Genomic DNA, 25,669 nt, shown 5'->3' on the forward strand with positions numbered 1-25,669 from the left:
TACGTAAGCCGCGGCTGCCGTCGAAAGCCAATTAGGGGTCAGTTCTAAAAATTGCACTCCAAACGCAGCGAAAGGCAAAGTCACGCGCAGCTGGCGCATCCTCGATTTTGAAGGGGGGACGCCCGTAGGTGCCGAGGGAGTGAGCTGCACCTGACCCACTCAGCGTGCGCGTTATAGCACTCTGTGGCTGTCCCCCTTTCTTGAATACCCTGTACGCATGAGTAAGGGGTAGGCATAATAGGTTGGCGGTTTGCTCTATGTACTAGGACTAAGTAGGTGACTAAGCAAAGGAATGAAGAGTGTGAAATCAAAGAAAAGAAAAAAGCTCACGAAAACGTAATCTTAGCAGCGAGTAAAAGAAATATAAATGTAAAATACCAAAGAGATAGTAAGTATGCATGCAATGGCAGCTCAGTACGTGGTATCTCCTAGTCAATCACACGGAGCTGCAGTCCACTTGTCTTGTTGCGGTCTCCTCACGATGAGCGCACGCAAGAGGCGGCGCACAGCCGAGCAGTACAATGACACCGAGCAGCTGTCTTTGTTTACGACCCATCTCTTTCTGGCGCTGAGACGGAGCATCGGATACGAGCTGGCACCGCCGAGTGCGTCCATTCAGTTTCAATTTGGCTTCGTTTTGTTTACGATGCATCCCTTTCGCACCTAGCGCTCTCGCTCGCACAGTTCTGTCCGCTCCGAGCGCAGGCGCATTTCTTGCCGCCTCCTTATGGCAATTGGGGCCCCGAAAGCTAGACGAACAACTATTTATGGCAATGGCTATGCCAATTATGGCAGCTGGCAGCTGTTGCCATACATCTGGGTGCTTGTCGCGGCTGGCCAAAAGCTGCCGCGGCACAGGGCGATCCGTGTGGGCCCTGGCAACAGCTGTGCTTTGTTTACAGCCGGCGCGCGAAGCTCTTTTGCTCTCAATCGCAGTCAGGTTGAAAGCAATCCCGTTCAATCGGATGCTGGACGGGCCTATAAAAGCAGCTAAGACAACGCCAGGCACAAGCAGTACGCGTTTTAACGCCACATCAGCAGCGACTTCTGCCGGACCATTTGCTGCCAATAAATTCGCATTGGGAGCTGCTCAAACTAAATCAAGTGCGAGAGTGCGTAACCAAATCAATGCCAGAGCCCACAGTCAAAGCCTAACACAAGCGTCAATCAATGTGGCAATCGAGTTAAAACTGCAGCAGTTGCTGTGCCCTGTCGTGTCCTGGCGTGCCCTGCCGTGCCGTGCCGTGCCGTACCGCACCCTCCGTCAAGCTCTGCTCCCTTTTGGCGCACAAATCCAATCAGCTTCAATTTGTTGGCCATCATTCAGCGCATACATTTCGATTGTGGCCCAAAAGAGAAACCGTTTTGCTGGCTTACTAATTTAATAATCCGCCGACCAGGCTGCCGAAAAAAGAGACTGAAAAAAGAAGCACTGTAATGAAACAAAATGAATAAGCCAAAGAATCAAATTTTACCAAGCATTTTATGCAATTAGCAAGAGAAGCGCCCAGCAATAACAAAAACAAAAACAACAGCAACAACAAATATGAATTAATAAAAGATGATGAAGCCTGCGCGTAATTAATTTTTCAAATATTTAAAAGTTAGGGATATCCCTTTGAAAGCTATCCGCATTGCTAATAATATATGCAAAACGATAGCCTTAAAGACCAAAAGACCCCAAAGCGCTTAAAGACCTTAAAGTATGTGCAATTTCATCAATCTCCATTTAAGGCCATTAAAATCTGCCAAGGCCAAGTGAACTCGGCTCGTAGTGAAGCCAACTTGCTGTAATTTGGCCAAGATGCTTATCAAATGCTACAGGTACTATCAATTTTGGCACTGAACTAATTCGACTACATAATAAAATCTAATTTCTTAATATATATTTTCTGTGTAAAAATTTATTTCCTTTTATATTATTATAAATATTAAAAAAAAAAAATGTTTATTTAAATATTCTTCTTTTTATAACAAAAAGTAATATTTGTAGAATTTTTAATATAAAGATTTGTCAATAGCTAATTAAATTACTATATTAAATAATATAATCAACTTTTCGAATAATTACTTTCTTTGTAAAAATGTCATTTTTATATAGTCTTATAAATATTTAAATATAATTTCTCTTTCATTACACTTCTTTCTATGAAAAAATAAATTGTATTTATTTTAGAACTTCTTATATGAAATCCATTGATGTTTTTTTTTTATAATTGGGTTGTCTTTATTTCCTTATTACAAATTTATTGCTTTATTGCACTTTAACAACAAATGGTGTGGAGGCTGTAGAAATTTGATAAAGAAGTTATTGAGCAGAGCTGTTTACAAATTATTGATAACAAGTTGATAATTATTATTAACCTAAAAATACCTTTCACCACAGAATATATACATATATTAATATTATTAATTATTATATATTTTTAATATTATTTTTAATATCGTAATAAATTATTCAAATATTGCATTATTTAATAAAATGCTCGAATTCAATATTCAGTCCTAACACTTATCAACCTTATATAGAGCTAGCTGTCAAAGTACATCTGAGTTTGATTCACTTTGACTCCTAAGATAAAGATGTACTCATCTATACTCAACATCATATACTCATCTATACTCTATGTAGTCAGCTGACATTCAATACTTATTCTGCTTGCACTTTAGTGTATTTAAGCTACGACTTTCATTAGAGTTTCAATTCCCCGTTTCAAAATTTCATTTAGCAACGGTCTCTTTGGCGTGTGGTTGGGAACAGTCTGCTGGCAAGCAACAGCAACCATTAGGCACACACACACACACAAACACACATATAGACTTCTACGTTTGCAGACACACCCTCCACACAGCCTCTCGCACATTGACACACCTTGAAGCGTTGCAAATGGGCCAAAAAGTTTGTGAACAATTTTGGTTCATCCCCTGGTTTGTTTTTTCTACTTTTTAATAATATTTTTTCTTAAATATGTGCAACATCTTAAAATTGAATATTTTCATTAAAAGTTAAAAGCTTCATATCGATGGCAGGCGCGGCTGTCAAGTGAGCCGCAAAATGGCTGCACACAAACACACACACACACACACACAGGTAGACAGACAGATAGACAGCGCGTTCCGTTAAGAACCAATAAATAAACTTTGAAAGTGCTCGCAAGTGTAGAGACAGCTTCTATGCCTTCTCCATCAAATTTTTTGTCCCCACTTGCCTCTCTCCTCCTCGCTCCTCTGGCAGCAACTAAACTAATTTACAGAAGCTTCAGGAGCAGCGCCGTAAACGCACGTGTTGCGTACTGCTGAAGCTTTACCGCTCTATAATGCTCCGGCATCATAATCATAATCAGAGCTGCGTTCATCATCGCCAAAGCTGCGGAACGTCACTAATATGCTACGCTCTAAAAAACAACTCCAAAAACAAAAACAAAAAACTCCCGTCTGTAAAGCCCGAGGCGAGGTCCTCGCCTTCCCCTGCACCGGCTATACGCCTGTTTTGCTTTGTTAAAAGGATTTTCACGGATTTCCGTTGTAATTTGAAAAGTTTTTGTGCAACTTTTTTCATTTACAAAACAGGTTCCGCCGTCGGATTGGGTTAGGCAGGTATTCGGTGGGGCTGTGGGGTGCCGTTGCCTGTTTAGTTTTCAAGTAGCTGCCAAGAGCAGGCGATCGGCGCTACAAACAGGTGTTAATTGTTAATTGTTTTGAAGCCAATTTACCAGAAATAAATGAAATTCTTTGCTCAGGCAAGCAAAAAAGAAAAAAAAAAAACGAAATGGAAGTCAAATTATAATTAAACTGTTCCCAAAGCGGCGCTTGATTAAGATTTAGATGTTGGGTTATATGCGGCGCAAAACAGTCTGCATTCCGTTTCTAGGTGAGCTCGTTTTTTATGCCGCATGCCACAAGAAAAAACCAAAAGGGAAGCAGAACACAAAAAATTACAAAAAAAAAAACTGAAAGTGAGTTTCGCCATTGTTGTTGTTGTTGTTGTTGTTGCTCCTAACCGAGGTACACTTTGGCGGCCCAGCAAAGTGCCTGACAGACAATAAAGTTGTGGACGCTGTTGACTGGGAAACTACAAGAGCTACACTCACACACACACACACACACACACACAGCTGTTCGTGAAGGCCTTGAAAAGGCGGAGCAGGTGTGAAAAGTGCGTACAAAATGGCAACAACTTTAGCCCCTGCCTCTGACTCTCGTTCGCTGCGTATGTGTGTGTGTGTGTGTGTTGGAGATAATTGAATTCCTAATTTTAAGTGCTGCGCTGTTAGAGAGCACACACTCATACTCGCACTCGCACTCGCACTCGCATACGCATACACGTGAAGAGCTTAAGTGTAGCTAAACAAGTCACAAAAGTGCAAAATAGCGCCGCAAAGTATGCAGCACTAAATTACGCATACGACAGGTGCGACGACAAGCAAAACGTGCAAATTGCTCGCATCTCTCTCTTTCTCTCTCTCCCTCTCTCTCTCTCTCTGTTTCTGTGCTTTACTTTTTTGTGTATGTTTTTTGGTAGCCAAAGTCCAAAGTTAGCAGCTGCCAGTTACCATTTGCCAGCTGACAATTTGCCAAGTGTCCGCAAACAAAGCACACACACACGCATACACACACAAAAAAGCATAACTAAACCAAATCAAATGAAAGTGAAAACCCCCGAAATCCATTTGCAAGCTGACGACGATTTGATACGCTTTTCAGTGACTGCTGAGGCGGTGAATGATGAATGGCTAGAGAATCAAAGAAATGCATAAATAACAAGCGAAGAAAACCAAAAGAAAATTCGCATTGATTGAAGATATAAACAACATAGGATGAGCCTTTATGAAAATTAAATAAAATTAATGAATAATATAGACACAAACTTTATTTCTGACGACTTTTTGTTTCATATAATATAAGTAATCATATAAATTATTTAAAAATAAAAATACAAAAATATAATAAAATATTTCAATAGAATTTTTAAAAGGAAAAATATATAGAAAAAATATATAGAAATGATAGAATAGATATCTATAAATTATAATAAAATATAAAAATATATATAATTTTTAAACTATATTGTCTTTACTTTTCTTAGTAAAAATAAATATATATACATATATTTTACCCAATTACAAATTATTTTCAGTAAAAAAGAATTTAATTATTTAAAATTACAATTTCAATATTATTACTACGATATTATTTTTAGTTGTTTTCTATAGATTATACTCTTCAATATGCATATTATATTGATTTATAATTTAAGCTAGAATTAAATTAAACTCTGTGTTAAAAATTGTGGCAATTACGCTAAGCAATGTCAAGCAATCTGAAATAAAACGCGGTGTATTTCATTCCGAAAGAGCATTGACTGCATTGTCTTCAGCAAATTGTGACCATTCACACACTTTGCAAATATTTAAAAAAATGTAGTAAAATGCAATAAAAGCAAACAAACTTGATTTCTCCACTCTATATATGGGTGTATCCTGAACTCTGAGCAAGCTGCTCAACAAAACGAGATTTGTAATATTGTGTAAGCTGGCAGATAAGAGCAGAGCAGAGCACAGCAGAGCAGCGCTGGCAATGGCAAATCAATTTGTGTGATCGATTGCTAGACAAATACGCGATTTAATTCGTATTTCCAGCTGTTTACCTGCGCAGCCAACGAGATGACAGATTTATAAGACTTTGGCTCAGCTCAAATTGAAGGTAGACATTTTCGAGTGGCTCCATAAAAAGTTGCCAGCTTCATTTCAAATGCAAATGAGCTGTCTGCGTGCGTGTGTGTGGGTGTGTATGTGTGGTTAGATGGCTCGACCGTCTGGCAAATTAGTTTAGCTAAGGCAACATGATATAAACAAGGCTTATATATATATCACACATTAGTCCTATCAAGGGCATATCTCAACTCTCTCTCGCTGTCTCTTTCTATCCACCTGTCTCTCTTTCGCTCTCTGTGTAGGTTGTCATGTTGCTGTGTTCATATTTGGGGCATTTTCTAAATTCAACGTAATCCGCTTTATTTTGGGACCGCTTTTCGACACTTCTCCATTTGCCCACTCGAGACATTTTGCCAAACGAAATGGAAATGCCCAAACAAAGGCTGCGACGTGGGCATGGCTGGCCTGTGGATGAGGATGTGGATGAGACTAAGGCTAAGGATGAGGCTGAGGCTGCTGCTGCTGCTGCTGCTGATGCTGGACTGAGAGCAGGCGTTAACTTCTTAAGTGCAGCGCAACTTTTTGACACTTGAAATTGAGTTTTGTGGTGTAATTGCATTTTATTTGAGCTTCAAGTTGAGAGGCAAGTAAAACAAAAGCCCAAATTCCGCGCCCATTGTTGAGCTGCATAGACCCAGTATATGGCTCAATATGTATATATATATAGTATATGTACATATATATATAGGTATATATTCCCATTTCGAGCTAAAGATGCTCCTCTGCTGCGCTGTTGCATTAAATTTGCATTCAGGAGGCAAGGCAAGAGGATCTCTCTCTCTCTTGCTCACTCATACACTACCTCTCTCTCTCTCTCTCTCTGTCTCGTCCGAGGATAAAACTCAAGTCAAGTGACGATAATCGCAAGTTCTTGGCTTGCCTTATGCTCGCAACTATCTCGCCATTTTTGCACTTGCCACAAGTTTTCCAGCAGTCACATCAAGTGGGTGGAAAACGGAGGGAGCGCGGTAGGGAGGCAGGTTTGCAGGCCGCCCTTTTGGTAGCTAAATGCATGGCAAATGGATTGCCGGCATTGGGTGTTAAGTTTATTTGCAAATTGTGTGTGTAAATTGCAGTTTGTTGTTTGCTGTTTGCTGTTTGCCGTTTGCTCTCTATTGACTCAGCCTTCAGTGGAGCTCGTTGAAAAAAACAACTCAATTTGCAGTTGAATCAACTGGAATGGATGGGGACGGGCACCATTCGAGATGGGGGCGTAAATATTAATTACAATTTTCCGTTTACTTTTTTTTGTTGAAAACATTTTCAGTGAATGATCGGAAATGAGAAATCAGAAGAAAGGCTAGAGGCAACTGCAATGAGCTATGGAATTGTGAGCTGTTAAAACTGAGCAGGAGTCGTGATTGGCTGAGCTATGTTTTTGGTAGGTTTGATAAATGGAAAATACAGTATGTTACAAATTGATTTGATATTTTGTTATTTTGAAAAGATATGCGATGATCCTGTGTATGAAGAAGCTCTTCAGCTTTTAGAGGTTCAGCTCAAAATTTAAATTATTTTACCTCTACTGTGTAGCTACATACTTTCCTTTGCTTGTAATTGCTTGTAGCGCAAACTGAAAAGGCGTATAAAGGTACGAAATAGCGCTAGAGCTGATAACGGTATCGATGCCTAAGCTGAAAAAGATACCAAAATGATTTTTTAAATGCTTAGAGGTAAAGACAAGTATTACTAATTGGAATTACTTTGAAGCGAGCATCATAAATGTGATATTAATGGATAAAAAATAGTTTGCAAATATATAAAAAAAAATGCCAAACCCTTTTGCAAGATGAATTGCACGAATTAATAATATTGTAATGAAAAAAAAAAAGAATAGGGAAATCTTTTGAAGAGCTTTTTGCATAGATTGAGTTCACAAACAAAGTCATCTCGAGAATGTAATCAAGTGTAAATTATGACTTACAACGAATTGTAATCGAAGCTATTCAATCGAGTCGAGTACCTTAACTTTGACTCTCTTTCAACTACACGCACTCTCTCATTATCACAAAACTTTGCCTGACAAACAGCAAAACAATATCTTTGGAATATGAAATTGAATGGCAGTCGATATTTAAATTTCCACTCAAATTGCATGAACAAGAGTTGCTCGATGGCATTTATTAGAGCACTCGGCATCAATTATTTTATATTCATATTGAAAATGCATTTATTTCATTTCGTTTGATACTGAGTTGTGTAGGGTCCGTGCTGCATTTGACTATAATTTGATCAAAAACGCAATACAAAATAGTGCGTGTGCCAGGCCTTGAGGAAAATTGTTGAACGAAAGGCTTTTGTGCTGCCTGGCATATTGAATAAATGTGAAAATACAGAGCTACGGCGAGGCCATCAAATGCAGCTATAATTAAGAGTGTCCCGGCTGTCAGCTGGACCAATTGTGCCAGCTTCAATTGCAGCCAGTGTTCGGCTTGAGAAATGCATTGCACATCGACAGCCCGACAGGCCGACAGTTTTTGTATTATTATGCCGTTATCGCATCCGCACATCGGCTGTCTTCTGGTATCCTGCTGAGCTGCTGCTGCTAGTGCTTGCAGAATAAATGAATTTTTCATTAAGACAGTTGCAAATTATTTAGTTTCATGTTGAGCATTAATTTGCATAATTTAAAGTTAAGCTTGTTCGCAGCGCTTTTTTTTCTGATTTTCCCAGGCGCAGCTTGTTGCTTGTTGCCCCGGCAGGCAACACACACACACACAGGCACACACACGAGACTTTCTGCGGAAGCTGTTGCTTTTCATGAATGAATTTTGGCGCCTTTTCTGCAACGCGTGCGCAATACCGTGAGAGCATTGAAAGCTGATTGAAACGAAAGCAGCTGCATTGAACAAGTCAGCATCCTTCCATCGAATTGAAATCACTTTTAAGTTTTATCAGAAAAGCGGCGCGCATTCAATCGCCGACAACAGTTGCGGTTTGGAGCTCATCGCGTGCGCCTCGCCTCGTGAATCCAGCGCGCATCGCATCCTCCGGGTCCTACACTTCCCGATTCTAGCCCGGCGCCTGCCCTAGCCCCCAACGCAAAGCAAAAAAAAAAAAAAAATTAAAAAAATTAAATAAAATAAATTAGTAAAAAATAAAACAAAACGTATACAAACAACTTGCGCGCAAAAGCGATTACTGAATATTAAGTGATTAAAAATAATTCTAAGAAAATTGTGCAGTGCTATCAGTAAAGAGATGTGCAATGTACGTGTGGCGTATACGTAATATTCTGTGTGAATAAATATTGAAATAACTCTTTAGAGAAGAATTGAAGAATGAAAACTAGCAAACCAAATTTTGGAATATTTAATTTATAACAAATAGTTCAACCTAATAAATATAATACATTAATTATGTATAAATAAAGCTTGCTAAAATTATTTAAATCTGCGAAAATAAAAACTCATCTATAATACTAATACAATTAAAGCTACAAGTAAAAAGCAATTTAATTAACTTCTTAATATGCGCCTGTACTCAAGTGTAAATGAAAAGAAAATAATGTAGGCAAATAATAATACATATCACATTATTATTATTTTTTTGTAATTATTCAAAGTGAAGAACAAATTCTACATACCACAATGCTGAGCACTTCTCCTGCTTCCATCACTTCACCACTCTGCAAATAGATATTAGCAAATATTTATCTTTAAGGCAACAAAACCTTCATTTGCTTAAGTCAAAGCATATATTGTTAAGAGCTTCGCTCTCAATTCCACATGGAATTATTTGTATGTCCTTTGCCAGTGTGGAATAATATAACACATATGCTACACACATACAGCCATCCAATAAATTTTGCCGCACAATACACTTCGAAACTATTCGACAACAATTTATGTAGCATACTTTTTGGGGCAGCGTGGAATATGTTAGAAATGAGAGCTCTGCAGCTTGTCTCATCCACATAGCTGAACTTCAAAGCATTGGAGTATTAAATATTTTAATGACAATAGCTGGTCAAGTTTCGTTAATGCATATACATATATCATTAAAGTATGGCAAATACGTATATCTCAAGGAGTAATCGTTTAAATTAGCTTTCTGTTTAATAAGTATGTCATACCCTTCCATTTAAAAGAAGCCAATACAAAATGTTATATCAATGGTATATCTACACTTTACTGGCTTGACCATTTCTAGAGGCATATGTACAATTCTCTTCTCATTTTTTGGTAAATTAATGGTGGGAATCAACGGCTCCAGATAAGCTGTAAAACTGTAAGAAATACGCCTCCCAAAGGCCTAGAAGTTGCTATAAATTTTTGGTCAGAATTTATCTGCACAAGTCTAGCCTCCATCACTCGCGGCATTGTTGGCTCTTTCTTAGACGAGGGTAAGCTTAAGAAGAATATTTTCTAAAATTTGAGTCCATAAGTTTCAAAAGCGGGAAAATGTTTTGCGTTGGCATGGACAGACGAAAATATGGACAGTAAAATAAACGGAAGGGCGGACGGAAATGACACTAAGCTTTTTCACATTGTGAACGAGTTTTTCAAGCTAAGCTAAATGCTTAAATTATTGATAATAATTATTTATTATTACTGTAATTTCTTACTATACAAAGTGCCATCACAATGAGCTTCTGTAAAATTTGATTTTAAACTCAGCAAAAAGCTCTCTTTCTCTCTCTCTCTCTCATTCTTTACCTCTTAGGACATTCTTCAAAAACTAATAGGGTCAAAAAGCCTATACTTCAAATGTACATATCTCTGATTAATCAGATATGCCATAAATCTTAGAACTCATTTCAGATAATATATTAGACTGCTCTAGATACTAAAGATTAAACTCAGATTTGAAACTACTTTAAAGTATCTTCTGAGCAATTAAATCTTTTTTACGTTCTTTCACATTTCATATAAATAACTTGCATTCACCTCAAGTTGAAAACATGATTAGAAAGTCAAAACAGCAGAAAAAACTCAAACGTATCTTTTTGTGCGCTCTTTGCTGCTCAAGTGTGCAGCAATACTTGAAACTAAATATGATACCAAGGCATAGAACTGCCGAAACGAGCCATAAAGTCACTTGAAAATCTCAAAAACAATCTGATTTAATATACAGCTATATATAGATATGTATCTATATTATATATTTGCTGTTTATTTAGGGCATTATTCCATTCTGTGCTTATCCCAGTGTAAATCCGGTTTTTGTGCTATGCTCGTCCTGCTGCTATTGGCCTAGCTGAAATAATAAATGTGTGCATGTGTGCACGTGTGTGTGTGTGCGTGTGTGTGTACTGTGTGTGTTTGGCCAAGTCTTAGCAAAGGAAACAAAAAACGTGCATAACAAATCGCATCAACTATTCAGCAGATTCAAGTGCATAAGAATGCACTTGGGCAGCTCAATCCCGAGCAGCTGGCTTCGTTCTTTGCCTGCAAGGAATGCCAACGAACTGCACAAGCGACACGCACACTCACACACACACACATACACCTACACTCACATCAGTGTAGCTAAGAAAAAATGAAATCACAATTACAAATGCAGGCAGCATTTTGCATAATTTATGTCAAGCACAACAACAACAACAGCCAGAGGCAAGGGGGTCTGTGCTCGTGTGTGTGGCTGTGCATGTGTGTATGCGTATGTATGTATGGTTAACTCACACGCTTGCATGGCCATAAATAAGTGCAGGTTTAAATACCACGGCAACAATTGTGAAATATGGCAGAATAATAGAAAGACCAGAAAGCATAAAATAAAAATGTAAAATGTATGAAATGTAACTACAAGTAGCCCGGTGACATGCACCACCAGACGGGCGGGTGGTGGTTAGGCGGTTGACTGGCTGGCACAGTGGGGCAAATGTCAAGTTGCGCCAACTTTGGCGAGAATCGGCTGCATGTGTATTAAAGTCCTGTCAGAGTTCTCCATTGCCCCCCCTTTGACAGTCCCCTTTTTTTGGAGGACGCCACTGGGCTGCCTGGCAAATGGAGAAACTCAACATGCAAGGCGAACCTAACGAACCCAACGAAAACAAAAGCCAAGAAACAAAATGGGCCAAAAAGTTATTTTAAGGACACGGCAAAAAGTGCGCGTTTCACTTTTGCTTGAAAAACTAAGCGAAACGAAACGAAACGCAGCACAAGACGACCACGACGACGACGACGAGTGTGTGTAAATGAGTATATATGTGTGCGTGTATGTGTGTGTGTGCTTTAGTAATCTCGAAACAATTATGCATACGTGCATACACTGAAATCTGTGGCGCGTGATGCTCAAAAGTAGCCCAAAAGCCTCGAAATGAAAGCGCAAAATGCTTTGCCATTAGCATAAAAAATAATGGCAATGGGCAACTGGCGAAACTGGCAAACTGGCAACTGCCAGTTGGCAATGCCCAGCATCGACAATCGACAGAAAAAAAATACATACATAGATACAAAGCGAAATAGCCGAAAATTAAATACACTAGCCAGAGTTGGTAATTGGCTTTAAAATAGTTATAGAAATGCTTAGCAATTAGATCTTACGGATAGAAACGATTGTGGGCAATCCTTAATGAGAGAACAATAGAAAATTGTGGTTCGAGTTGAATGGTTATCTTAGTGGATACAATTCCAATTACGGCTCAGCATCCTTACCTAAGTCAAGTTAAAACTCAGGAAAACCCTCTATGTATTAGAATTGGGATTGAGTCCTTACTTACTCAAAGACTTCCTAGAGAGCTTCAAGCATTGAGACTATCCCAACCCACTTCTTATTTAGCCTCATTTGGCTTCGCTTGCTAAACGACAAACAAATCTATCAGTCAAGACTAAAATGAGAAACAAAGCTGATTTAACAACAACAAAATCTTCTAAATTTAAGCGACAAGTTCTTCAAATTTCAGCAAAATGTTTTTAAAGTCGCCAAACAAGTTAATTTACAACTAAAACCCTTTATTCTTAGTTTAATTGTTAATTAGAGACAAAACGATTTCTCACACAACTTTGGGATCACACAAAATAAATGTAACTATTAAAATTTCCCTTCCATTAAGACGAAAGAAGAAAGAATCTTAAAATGTCATTAGGCAGTGTCCGCAGAAGAACAAAAGGAAGAAAGCAAACTAATTACATTTAATTGAAAAAAGTTTCCAGATGTTAAGAAAAAACTTAGTTCTTTGTTAGCTTAACCTTTTGCTAACAACATGTTTCGGTGCAAATTAAGTTCGATTAAGACTTTGTTTTTAACGGTAGCTATATTGCCTGACGATAGTTTAACTGCCAAGCTGCATCGGATTCCACTTGCACTCACTGCGCTTCAGCCAAATCAGTTTAGTTCAACTAGCTATGCCCCACTTGTGAGAAGCACTTGCACCTATGAAACAATAAAACTCTTTGCGAATTTCACAAGCATTGAGTAGGGGATAAGCGATTGTGCCAATGCAACTCCCTGCACACTCCCTGCTGGATCTCGAATCCACAAGCATTCTTGGGAATCTTACAGGCAATCTGTGTCTGTGCAACAAAAGGAAACAACTCTCAAAGGACGACGCACCACAAGCCACACACGGCAAGAGCTGAGCTCTCGCTGGACTTCTGTGCTGAATGGCCTATCAATTTGTGCAGAAAACAAACGTTAAATAGTTGATAAGGCACAATGCTTAAAAGGTTCAACCGATATAGCATAACAATAACATTCATTCATTTAGAGAGGTGTGGAAGAAGGGCAGATGGAAGATGGGAATATCTACATATTTAATAGCTAACAACATGTATTATAGATGCGTTCAGATAAACATTAAATATCCATAAAAATTATTGATGCTAAGCTGTATGCTATATGCTATATGCTATATGCTATATGCTATATGCTATATGCTATATGCTATATGCTATATGCTATATGCTATATGCTATATGCTATATGCTATATGCTATATGCTATATGCTATATGCTATGCTATATGCTATATCTATATGCTATATGCTATATGCTATATGCTATATGCTATATGCTATATGATAGCTATATGCTATATGCTATATGCTATATGCTATATGCTATATGCTATATGCTATATGCTATATGCTATATGCTATATGCTATATGCTATATGCTATATGCTATATGCTATATGCTATATGCTATATGCTATATGCTATATGCTATATGCTATATGCTATATGCTATATGCTATATGCTATATGCTATGTGCCACAATTAAAATTTTAATATTCCTTTACATCGTCACATGTAATTAGGTTTAATGAAGACTTACCAAATTAGATCTGGTCATCCCATACAACATTCAATAGTCTCCTCCGTGCCTAGCCCATATCTAATTATGAGTTCTGTGTGTTTAGCATCTTTCATGACCCAGTTGAAGTGCCCATTTATAAGGGCATAAATGGCAGCAGCAACAAAGGCAACGTAGCAATCTCAACAAAAGTCTATGGCTTTGGCATTTGACGAGATAGCATATCCACATGTGTGTGTGTTAGCTGCCATATCTGTATCTGTTTGTGTGTGTTTGTGTATGGTGTGTGCGGTATATGTGGCGTGCGGCTATTTTCATTTCATCGAAGACTTAATCCTTTCTCAACTGCCAACTGGCCCCAAACTGGCAATTGGCTGGCGTTTATTGTTTCGTTTGTGTTTTTTTTTTTTTTCTTTTTTCTTCCAGTTTTGTTCATTTGCAAGTCGGTTCATTTTGCGGAGTGACAAAAATGGGCAGGGAGAGAGAATGAAGGTGGGCGGCAGCGCATATTTTTATGAGCTATTTTGCTTTACAGTGTGTGCCCAGTGCGAGAACAGATAATGGCAGCCCGGCAAATGGCCAGGCGAACGGAACGAGACCAAAAGTGAGGCCAATAAAAAGGCGATAAAATTGACGCCAAACACACCAAGCGGCATCAGAGCAGGCAGCAATAGATAAACGAACACACACACACAAATATATATATATTGATATATATATATATATATAAAGGGAGCCTGGACAAGCATTGTTTATTGCCACGTACATCCGTGCGAGATAGCGCATTCAAATGCCGTGCTGATTAATGGGCCAATGGCCATTTTGCCAAACGGGATGCGCATAATTCACGGCAGCCCAACGAGCCGTCGGCTACCGATGCTGGCCATGCTGCTGGCCCTGGCTCTGGCTGGCTGCAGCAGAGATGCCGCCGGCATGGAATCATCAGCAGAGCTGCAGGTCTTACGCACGCTGCAGCCAGTGCAGGCAGAGCCGTCGGTGCAGTCACTGGAAACGCTGCCAGGTGTGGCCATTGAAAGCCATGCCCCCACGCTCGCCGACAGGTGGCAGAGCAAACGGCGGAAAGTCAAGCGGCGACATCGTCTCAATTCGCAGAGTAATTTACCAACCATTACGGCGAATGCCGGCATGGGCGCGAATCTGAGCAGTTGGCAGCAGCAGCGCTATTTGAAGGTTAACCAGGTGTTCGAGAGCGAACGTCGCATGTCCCATGCGGAAATCGAGCGCAATCATGGCAAAATTGTGCTGCTCGGACTTTTTGAGCTCTCCACCAAGCGCGGTCCACGGCCGGACGGCCTAAGCGAATTGGGCGCGGCCACAATGGCCGTCGAGCATATCAACCGCAAACAGCTGCTGCCGGGCTATACGCTCGAGCTGGTGACCAACGACACACAGGTGAGTACTCCACGCGGCGCGCCAGGTGGGCGGGTATTTTTCCATTACGAAATTGAAATTTCATTTAGTAGCGCGTGCAGCATTAAAACTTAATAAGAAAAATCTGCAAACGCTGCAGTGGCTTCAGGTTGAGTAGAAATTTGTCATCAAGGGGGCTTTCTTTTTATACCCTGAACCCATTGAAAATGGGAAATCAGGGTATAATGGTTTTGTTAAAATGTATGTAACAGGCAGAAGGAGGCGTGGCAGACCCCACAAAGTATATATATTCTTGATCAGGGCGACGAGCTGAGTCGATTTAGCCCTGTCCGTCTGTCTGTCCGTCCGTCCGTCCGTCCGTCCGTCCGTCCGTCCGTCCGTCCGTCTGTCCGTATGTTTGAACGCGTCGATTTCAGAAGATACAAGAGCTAGAGACTTCAACTTTTTTTTAAAATGTCCGTATATATCACGCGGATATCGAGTTTATCACTAAAAAACGATAACTCATTCCGATACTTTTTTATCGATAAAAAACCTTATCGAAGATCACTTTAAAAATTATATCTCCTACATCTTTCAAGCTAGAGTCTCCAAATTTAAAATGTATATTAAGACGCATGTCATACAATTTCGGTTTTTGTTAAAATTTACCCCCCACCCCCAAATCCACCCCCTCACCCTCATCTTTGTAAAAGTCGTATATCAAATACTAGAGACTTGTGCTTCGGTATACACATACATTTTAACATTATGATTACGTTCTGAAAGTTTCATTACGATCGTACGTCTAGAAATTAAATTATTCAACAAATAAGTTCTCCTAATATTGCCAACACTGCAGCGCAACCCAAGCGCAATTGCCTGTATATGTGAGTGTGTGTGTGTGCGTGTATTTGTTTGCATAAGTGCGTGTGTGGGTGCTAATTATTATTGAAATATCAGTTGCTTGTAGGGTTCAGGGGATCTCGTAGTCGAGCAGTCTCGACTAGAGCTTTCTTACTTGTTTAATATACACTGTTCTTGGAAATGTGATGGGTGGATTAGGTATAACTGAGTTACTAATTGAAAGTAGTGCAGAAAAGTAAATCAAATGAGATATATAGCCTAAGACAGGTTAAGAGTCTTTTTAGAGTTATTATATTAGAGAAAATGTGAGAGAATATAAGATTATAAACGTAGCTATTATATGAGACTAAATGAAGTCACTAGAAGTCACTATATACAGATATGGGAATGGTATGGGATGAATGCTTTATTCACTTTACTTCCAAGGACAATCTGAGATTCAAAGTTTGACTTATATATTATTACAACGAATTTTAAATTGCTTTTGGAACTCAGAGTAATTATGATACCCTTTAATTGCCAGATTGGCAGTATAAATAAGCTTGAGTGTAACCTCAGCCTCACTTGCTGTTGGAAGACTACTTTTTCCAATTTCTAGCTATCTGAAGCTTGCTCTAAGTCAAAAGTCTGCCACACCTTCTTATTTATAGCTCTTTTCTTGATAACGGCTTAAGACTAGGACCAGAACTTACTAGGTTTTCTTTATATAAGTGATTGTATACACAATATACCTAGGTATATAAATATGTTATAGCTATATATGCTCTAGGTGTAAATGCATTCTTGTACATATATCCCAACTAGAATTATTAATGTATGCCGATACTTTCAAGATCTCATTTAAACCGACTTAATTATTCATCAAAATTCCAAACATCCGCTCAGCTTCTTTCCATACATCTAACAGTGTATCGCGCAGTCAGTCAAACTTTGCATGCAATACGAATTTTTTACATGCTTTTTATTGCGAGCAGCAGCAGCGGCAGCGATAAGCGCGTTGGTTGACTCAAATGGTTGGGGCAGCGATTTGATGGCACTTGGAGACGCACTGAACGCGCCTTGGAGCCATTGAAATCGCGTCATATCTGCTGGCGGCATCTCCTATCAAAACTCAAAAGTCGACATTTTAAAAATGTTTATTGCGCCATCCTGACGCGCGCCTTTTTTATGACTGCTGCTGCTGCTGCTGTTGCGCCACAACCTCTGCCCTAGCCCCAGTCTCACCTTTTAATGTTCTCCAACTCCGAACTGCAGTGTGATCCCGGCGTGGGTGTGGATCGTTTCTTTCATGCCATCTACACACAGCCCTCGACACGTATGATGATGCTGCTGGGCTCCGCCTGCTCGGAGGTAACCGAGAGCCTGGCCAAGGTGGTGCCCTACTGGAACATCGTGCAGGTAAGTTCAAGTCAATCACGTTTTGCGGGATGGGCGTTACGGGTGGTTCGCTGATTAAAATATGCAAATATGCTTGGGCTATTACTCAAAAATTTAATCAACTCACGTGCCGAAAGGAAACTCGCTCGATTAACATAAATACCACGAGCTAAACTCAAAAGGCAGCCAATAAACATTTCAGCGCTCAAATAAACAGCCTCCTATACAAATTACACTAGACAGAGCGCAATTTCTTTTCCTCAAAATTTACAGCCAAACAAAAAGAAATGATTTGCATATTTTTGAATTGTAGAGGGAGAACTTTTAATCCAGCTGAGCAACAAACAACATCTTTCTTATATAAGCTGAGCACATTGAATATGGAAATATTATAATGTTTTCATACCTGCATATTTACATACAAAAAGTTACATTTGTGTGTACCTAAAGAGTTTTGAAAATTAGGCTTATATAGAGAGCTGTATGTTATAGAGAGATAGAGAGAAACAGAGAGTTATGATTTGGATCTCTGCACATACATTGTGAATATGCATAAAAAATATAAGAAATGTTGTTGCCAACAGAGACGTGTGAGAAAATGCGAGTATAGATTTAAAGAGTCTCTGGAACTATAAAAGCCATCCGTGTTTGGATCAGACTAGCAGATGATAGAGCGTATATCAAGTTTCTTACTTTATTCAAGACAAAATAAATGTGAATTGATTGAAATTATGTTTAACTAGAATCTAAGAGTCTCTGCAAATTGTCGTATTCTTTATTTATATGGCAGCAAATGTGTGTGAGATTTCCTCAGCACTGAGTTCTGTTGAGCAGTGTTATTAGACAAGATATGCGTAGACATGGCTGGCATGTTGTGTGTAGCAGCTCTATAAATAGGCAGAGCGAAGGCGCAACATAAATTCACTTAGAGGCGCGTTGCATGCAAATGTCGACTCGAGTCGTGGCCTTTGAAGTTCGGCAATTCGGCAGTTTATGCGTGTGTGGCGACTAAATGGGCTGAAACTTTGCGGTGCAGGGACACGCGTGTGGCACAGAACTTTGTCCGTCGCCGTCTCGCGGGCATGTGGCACGTGGCCATCGCTTGACTGCTAACTGTGCCTGATTACAGGTCTCCTTTGGCTCAACATCGCCGGCGCTGAGCGACAGGCGGGAATTTCCGTACTTCTATCGCACTGTTGCGCCGGACTCGTCGCATAATCCGGCACGCATTGCGTTCATCCGTCGCTTCGGCTGGGGCACGGTGACAACGTTCTCGCAGAACGAGGAGGTGCACTCGCTGGCGGTCAATAATCTCGTCACCGAACTGGAGGCGGCCAACATATCCTGTGCGGCGACAATCACATTCGCAGCGACCGACTTCAAGGAGCAGCTGCTGCTCCTCCGGGTAAGTTGGGCCCATTCACCAAAACGTGATTAATGGTAAAAATATGTTGTTTGCGCGCAGGAGACGGACACACGCATCATTATTGGCAGCTTCTCGCAGGAGCTGGCACCGCAAATACTCTGCGAGGCCTACAGGCTGCGCATGTTTGGCGCCGACTACGCCTGGATACTGCACGAGAGCATGGGCGCACCCTGGTGGACCGACCAGCAGACACCCTGCACCAGGCACGAGCTACAGCTGGCCGTTGAGAACCTCATTGTCGTATCCACGCACAATAGCATCGTGGGCAACAACGTGAGCTACAGCGGACTGGTAAGAAAACAAGATTAACAGAAAGGAAATGAAGGCATCCCAGATAGAAATCCCGTTTAGATATGAAAACAGTTTTGCACTTTGCTTAAACTCAACCACAACACAACTATTTCTAAGGAAAAGAGAGGGAAAAAAACGCATTAGCCTAGCCCAATTCAAAGCAGCTCCCCAGCTCCCCGAGCTCAAATGAAATGCTACATTTGATTCGCAGCTGAGTAGACGCAACGAATGGCCGAGCATCGCAGGCACAGCCGAGCCGTGATAAAAATGTTTTTATTATCCTTTTAGTGTCGGCCATGAAATCGGCGGCGCATAATGAGCTGGCAATCACATTACAATACGGGAGTGGGATGCTGGCTGATGCTGATGAGCGGTCTATTTAATCGCTGCAATTTTTTTATTTCCATAGAACAATCACATGTTCAACTCGCAGCTGCGCAAACAATTCGAGCAATTCCATCAGCAGGATGCAGCGGACGTGAGCAGCAGCAGTAGCAGCAGTAACACTCGCGGCCGCAAGCGTGCGCCACAAACGGATTTGCGGTCGCGCCAGAGGCGTGGCACCACTGTCAGCCATCACTTACCGGATGCGATATCCCGTTATGCTCCTCAAACCTACGACGCCGTGTGGGCCATTGCACTGGCCTTGCGCGCCGCCGAGACGCACTGGCGCCAGAATGCGGCCCAATCGAAGCTGGACGGATTCGATTACACGCGCAGCGACATGGCCTGGGAGTTCCTACAGCAGCTGGGCAAACTGCACTTCCTCGGTGTTTCGGTAAGCGAGCCAGCAACAAAGCGGAGCCTGAGTTACACTAATTATCGTTGACAGGGCCCGGTCTCGTTCAGTGGGCCAGATCGCGTCGGCACCACGGCCTTCTACCAGATACAGCGCGGCCTACTCGAGCCGATAGCCCTCTACTACCCGGCCACAGATGCCCTCGACTTTCGCTGCCCGCGCTGTCGTCCGGTCAAGTGGCACAGCGGCCAAGTGCCCATTGCGAAGAGGGTATTCAAGATGCGCGTAGCCACGATAGCACCGTTGGCCTTTTATACCATCGCCACGCTGTCGAGCGTGGGCATTGCGCTGGCCATTGCATTTCTCGCCTTTAATCTGCACTTTCGCAAGCTCAAGTAAGTAGGGAGAGAGAGAGAGAGAGCGACTCTTCTGACTACTCCAGCTGGTTGCTTACTCTGCACTTTTCACTTGACATCTCTTCCACACAGGGCAATTAAACTTTCCAGCCCGAAGCTGAGCAACATTACCGCAGTGGGTTGCATCTTCGTTTATGCCACCGTCATTCTGTTGGGCCTCGACCACTCGACGCTGCCCTCGGCGGCCGACTCCTTTGCCACGGTTTGCACGGTGAGTACTCAAGTGTTGGCTGGCAGCCCGTGAGCCTTTGTTTGAGTTTCGGTTATGCAAGCAATACAACACACAGCCTCCGTGTGGGAGCTAACAACGGGTTGCGCCTCATCAAATATGACTTTCAGTTTCAGCGCTCAACTTTCGCGTCCCCCCCATTAAAACTGACTACCCCACGTGTGGGCTTAACAGACAGCAGCGGGCAACACTAACAGTCAACACGACACACAAAGCTCACTCAAAATCAAATAAGAGCTGCGAAAGTTATTTTAGATGGCATGTGGTTATAGCGAGACTCTGAGAAGCTGTATGAGAGCTTTCCTAAGGCAGTTTATCAATATTGGGTCTAAGTTTTCAGCTTATCAATATTGGGTCCAGGCAAGATAACAAGGTAAAGCCCAAACTCAGTATACTTGTTCCCCAGCTCTCACTGAGTCATCTTTGAGAAGCCACATAAGAGTTTTCCTAAGGCAGCTTATCAATATTTTGGCCAAGTTTTCAGGTCATACATTGGTTCAGTACTCAAAACCGATGTAGAAAAAGTAGAGCTAGGCAAGCAAAAGATCATTATCAATGCATGAACTCAACAGCATTTAACAGGGTATTTTGAAGCCGAAAAATGCTCTCCCTTATGAATTGTGTTTGTTTTATATATGAAAGTTGTCGAGTTGAAGAAGGATTGTTGGATTGTCAGATTGCAGAAAAGATGAGCGCTATAAATAGCTGCAATTTTAAAGGAAAATCTTTTAGCCAAACATAATAAATCTTTAACTTCAGCGGGACGTACTTGGCGCTAGTGGAGCGGTTCTCCCATGACCAGAGAGCCCAATTTGATGCGCTTGTCATAGCCATTCTTTTTTTCGTATACTTTTTCCACATTATTTTTTTCGGGATTCTTTTTTTTTGCGACAGCCTACCGCTAAAAATGCTACTCGAGGGAAATTCACAGTGCATGTTGGGCATGTTGTTTCGCTGTGTTGTTGTTTGTTGGCGCATGTAATGCCTGGGGTATGGACAAGAGGGGGGCCGAAAGCAAGTGGAGTATGTCAGGAGTTGGGCCCCTCCCACAAGCTAACAACAGCAGCAGCAAACACATTGCATGGACACGGAAATTCTCAACTTTTGTGATATTCTTTATTTTGCATAAATTTGAGAATGCCTCCTTGGAGTCCTCCAGCTGTTCGTTGCTTGTTACGTTGCCCATTGATGACTTGTTCAGTAGCAGAAACCCTCAAATACACGCACACACTCACGCACACCGCCCGCTCATACCTTAATGTGATGCTCATCTGCTATCCACCCACTCTAGGCACGCGTGTATTTGCTCTCGGCTGGCTTCTCCCTGGCGTTTGGCTCAATGTTTGCAAAGACATATCGGGTGCACCGCATCTTCACACGCACCGGCAGCGTGTTCAAGGACAAAATGCTACAGGACATTCAGCTAATACTGCTCGTCTGCGGCCTGTTGCTTGTCGATGCCCTGCTCGTCACGCTGTGGGTCGTCGCCGACCCCATGGAAAGGCATTTGCATAATTTGACACTCGAAATCAGCGCCATTGATCGAAGCGTTGTCTACCAGCCGCAGGTGGGTTGAGCTACTCCACCTTCACCCCTACCATCCCCACGCATTGTTCCCACTCCGGTGTCTATTGACTAGCGCCAGCTTTGTAAATTGACGCCCCCATCTGTGTCCATCTAATCCGACTCCCAACATGACTGCCATTTGTTTTTCCCCCGATAGGTCGAGGTTTGTCGCTCGCAGCATACCCAAACCTGGCTGGGTGTGCTGTACGCCTACAAGGGACTACTCTTGGTGGTGGGCGTTTACATGGCCTGGGAGACGCGTCACGTGAAGATTGCCGCCTTGAATGACTCACAGTACATAGGCGTGTCGGTCTATAGTGTTGTCATTACCAGCGCCATTGTTGTGGTGCTGGCCAATTTGATTTCGGAGCGCGTCACACTCGCCTTCATCACCATAACGGCCCTAATCCTAACCTCGACTACAGCGACGCTCTGCCTGCTCTTCATACCCAAGCTGCACGACATTTGGGCACGCAGTAAGTGCGCGACTCGACAGTCGCTTCAATGTGTCTTGTCTAACGCTCTCTTTGGCAGACGACATCATTGATCCGGTGATACACAGCATGGGTCTCAAGATGGAGTGCAATACGCGTCGCTTTGTCGTCGACGATCGGCGGGAGCTACAATATCGCGTGGAGGTCCAGAATCGTGTCTACAAGAAGGAGATTCAGGCGCTCGACGCAGAAATACGCAAGCTGGAGCGCATGCTGGAGTCGGGCCTGGGCAACGGTTCGACCACCACCTCCTCGTCCACCTCGCTCCTGGCCGGCCATGGACATCTCAAGCCGGAGCTAACTGTGACGAGCAACGTCTCTCAGCAAGCACCGTTAGCCTCATCGAATAACAAATCTCGCACGCCCAGCATCTCGGGCATCCTGCCGAATCTGCTGCTCTCCGTGTTGCCACCAGTTATACCACGCGCCAGCTGGCCCTCGGCGGAGTACATGCAGATACCGATGCGACGCTCGGTGACATTCGCCTCCCAGCCACAGCTGGAGGAGGCCTGTCTGCCGGCACAGGATCTCATCAATCTACGGCTAGCCCATCAGCAGGCCACCGAGGCCAAAACGGGGCTCATCAATCGGTTGCGGGGAATCTTCTCGCGCACCACGAGCAGCAACAAGGGCTCCACGGCCAGCCTGGCGGATCAGAAGGGTCTGAAGGCGGCCTTCAAGTCGCACATGGGTCTGTTCACACGGCTAATACCTTCCTCGCAGACCGCGTCCTGCAATGCCATCTACAGCAATGCGAATCCCCTGGGCCTGGAAGGCGCCAGCTTGACTGTGGAGGGCGGCACTAATGGCACACATCTGAAGCCCATTCACCGGGGCTCACTGACCAAGAGCGGCACACATCTCGATCATTTGACCAAAGATCCCAATTTCTTGCCCATACCAACCATTTGCGGTGAAAGTTTCGATCTGCAGCCCAATGAGCCCAGTGCCATCGTGGGGGGCAAGTACGTCAAGCTGCCCGAGACCAAGGTAAACTTTCAGTTGCCCAACAGTCGGCGGCCATCGCTGATGCAACCAACAGCGCCCAGTTTGAGGGAGCGAGTGCGTGGCTCGCCTCGCTTTCCACATCGCATCCTGCCGCCCACTTGCAGCCTGAGCGCCCTGGCCGAGGCCGAGGATCGCGTCGGCTCCGAGGCTTCGACATTGGCGGGCAGCTGCAAGTCCATACCACGCATATCGCTACAGCACGCGACCAGCGGCGGCACCTGGAAATCCATGGAGACGGCGGCCAAGTCGCGGCTCTCGCTGGACTCCCAAGAGGATGCACAGCCAACGCCAACGGTGGCAACGACAAATGGTCTTGATTAATATTGTAAGTTCAAAACATAAACACACACACACACACACACACTTCGACGCAGTGACGCCCACCCAACATTTTCCGCCCAGTCCTTGTCAATTAGATGTGAACACCAAGCAATTATTTTCAACACGCGCCCGCCCAGCCCGTCCTCCATCAACCAGGGTAACGCGCGCGTGTACAACTGACCAATCATCGGCTTAAAGCAATCAAACGCATTAGGATAAGTTACGATACGCGTAATCCTTCTTCGAGTAGCTAGTCACGAGTTCCACAATTTCTTCCCCCAGCCCCTCCTTCGACTGTGCTCTTCCTAAAACCCATAATGTGATTCGACCTAAGCTCATTCTAGAATTTTTGCTCTTCGTAGGCTAAGTAGAGGACTTTACTGCATTAGTTGCACAAATCAGAAAGCGAGGCAACCCCATTTCCATTAGCATTTCCACTCTACTTTCACTTTCCATTTCATTTCCTTTCTAGTTAAAGTTTCTTTTTAATTTTGTTGTTTTCATAGTGCCAAAAAAAATGAAGAAAAAAACGCCACAAGGTTTTCGTCTACGTGGTGGTTGTGCCCATCTACAGTATCCCATGAGCAATACTATAATATTTAGGCTTAGTCCAAAGAAAATTTATGATTAATTAGCAACTGGGATTTAAACCCTATTTTAAGCAAGAAATGGACACTCTAACATTAAAAATATGAAATAAAATAAAAACTAACTAAATATATGGAAATCGATAAATGAAAATCTGTTGTAGCCGTAGCTGTAGTTGGTAGTTGTACTTGGTAGCCAGCTCAAAGAACCTAGCATAAGTGACTCAGTTTTAGCATTGTAATTCTTGAACCCGAACTTTCCCAAATTCCCTTTTCACCCAACACACATACACTCCCACTATCGATGATATGCGGCATAAAGTCAATAAACAAAAAGCAGAACAGCCCTGCCGAAAAAATAATGATTAATTAATTAAGTTGTTTTATTGGGTGGTGCTAAGCGGGTGACTAGTCTAATAGAGGCAGGCAGCCAGCAGCCTGCAGCCAGCAGACCAACACAGAAAACAAAGAGAAATGACTTTCTATAAAGCCGAAAAAAGCCTGCCAACCCTAGAATGAGCGTAACAGTCGCCACTAGGCATTGCTAGATGCCAACCAGAGCTGACGGTCCTCGAACTGATAAAAAAAAAGTTAGCGGGAAAATAGCTAGAAAAAAGGTAAATATGTATATATATTATACAGATACAGATACAGATACAGATACAGATACAGATACAGATACAGATACAGATACAGATACAGATACAGATACAGATACAGATACAGATACAGATACAGATACAGATACAGATACAGATACAGATACAGATACAGATACAGATACAGATACAGATACAGATACAGATACAGATACAGATACAGATACAGATACAGATACAGATACAGATACAGATACAGATACAGATACAGATACAGATACAGATACAGATACAGATACAGATACAGATACAGATACAGATACAGATACAGATACAGATACAGATACAGATACAGATACAGATACAGATACAGATACAGATACAGATACAGATACAGATACAGATACAGATACAGATACAGATACAGATACAGATACAGATACAGATACAGATACAGATACAGA

The 25,669-nt window shown here is 42.1% G+C and overlaps 1 protein-coding gene across 2 annotated transcripts; it reads left to right on the forward strand.

The window, feature by feature from the left end:
* Nucleotides 1–1,003: 1,003 nt before the first annotated feature.
* On the forward strand, nt 1,004–24,979 carry GABA-B-R3 (gamma-aminobutyric acid type B receptor subunit 3). Of its 2 annotated transcripts, none has more exons than XM_030382703.2 (11): nt 1,004–1,824; nt 14,450–15,327; nt 17,407–17,550; nt 18,659–18,934; nt 18,995–19,246; nt 19,656–20,024; nt 20,079–20,380; nt 20,474–20,612; nt 21,922–22,197; nt 22,354–22,672; nt 22,731–24,979. In XM_030382703.2, exons 2-11 carry the CDS (start codon nt 14,728–14,730, stop codon nt 24,017–24,019), a joined length of 3,966 nt encoding a protein of 1,321 aa, XP_030238563.1. In that variant the 5' UTR covers nt 1,004–1,824; nt 14,450–14,727; the 3' UTR covers nt 24,020–24,979. The 2 variants fall into 2 exon arrangements, with proteins under 2 accessions (XP_030238563.1, XP_089113406.1); XM_089257280.1 differs by lacking the exon at nt 1,004–1,824 and adding an exon at nt 9,091–9,223.
* The last annotated feature ends 690 nt before the right edge of the window (nt 24,980–25,669 follow it).

This window comes from Drosophila navojoa, chromosome 3 (genome assembly GCF_054131105.1).
Source record: "Drosophila navojoa isolate 15081-1374.11 chromosome 3, UAZ_NAV_1.0, whole genome shotgun sequence".
NCBI lineage: Eukaryota > Metazoa > Arthropoda > Insecta > Diptera > Drosophilidae > Drosophila > Drosophila navojoa.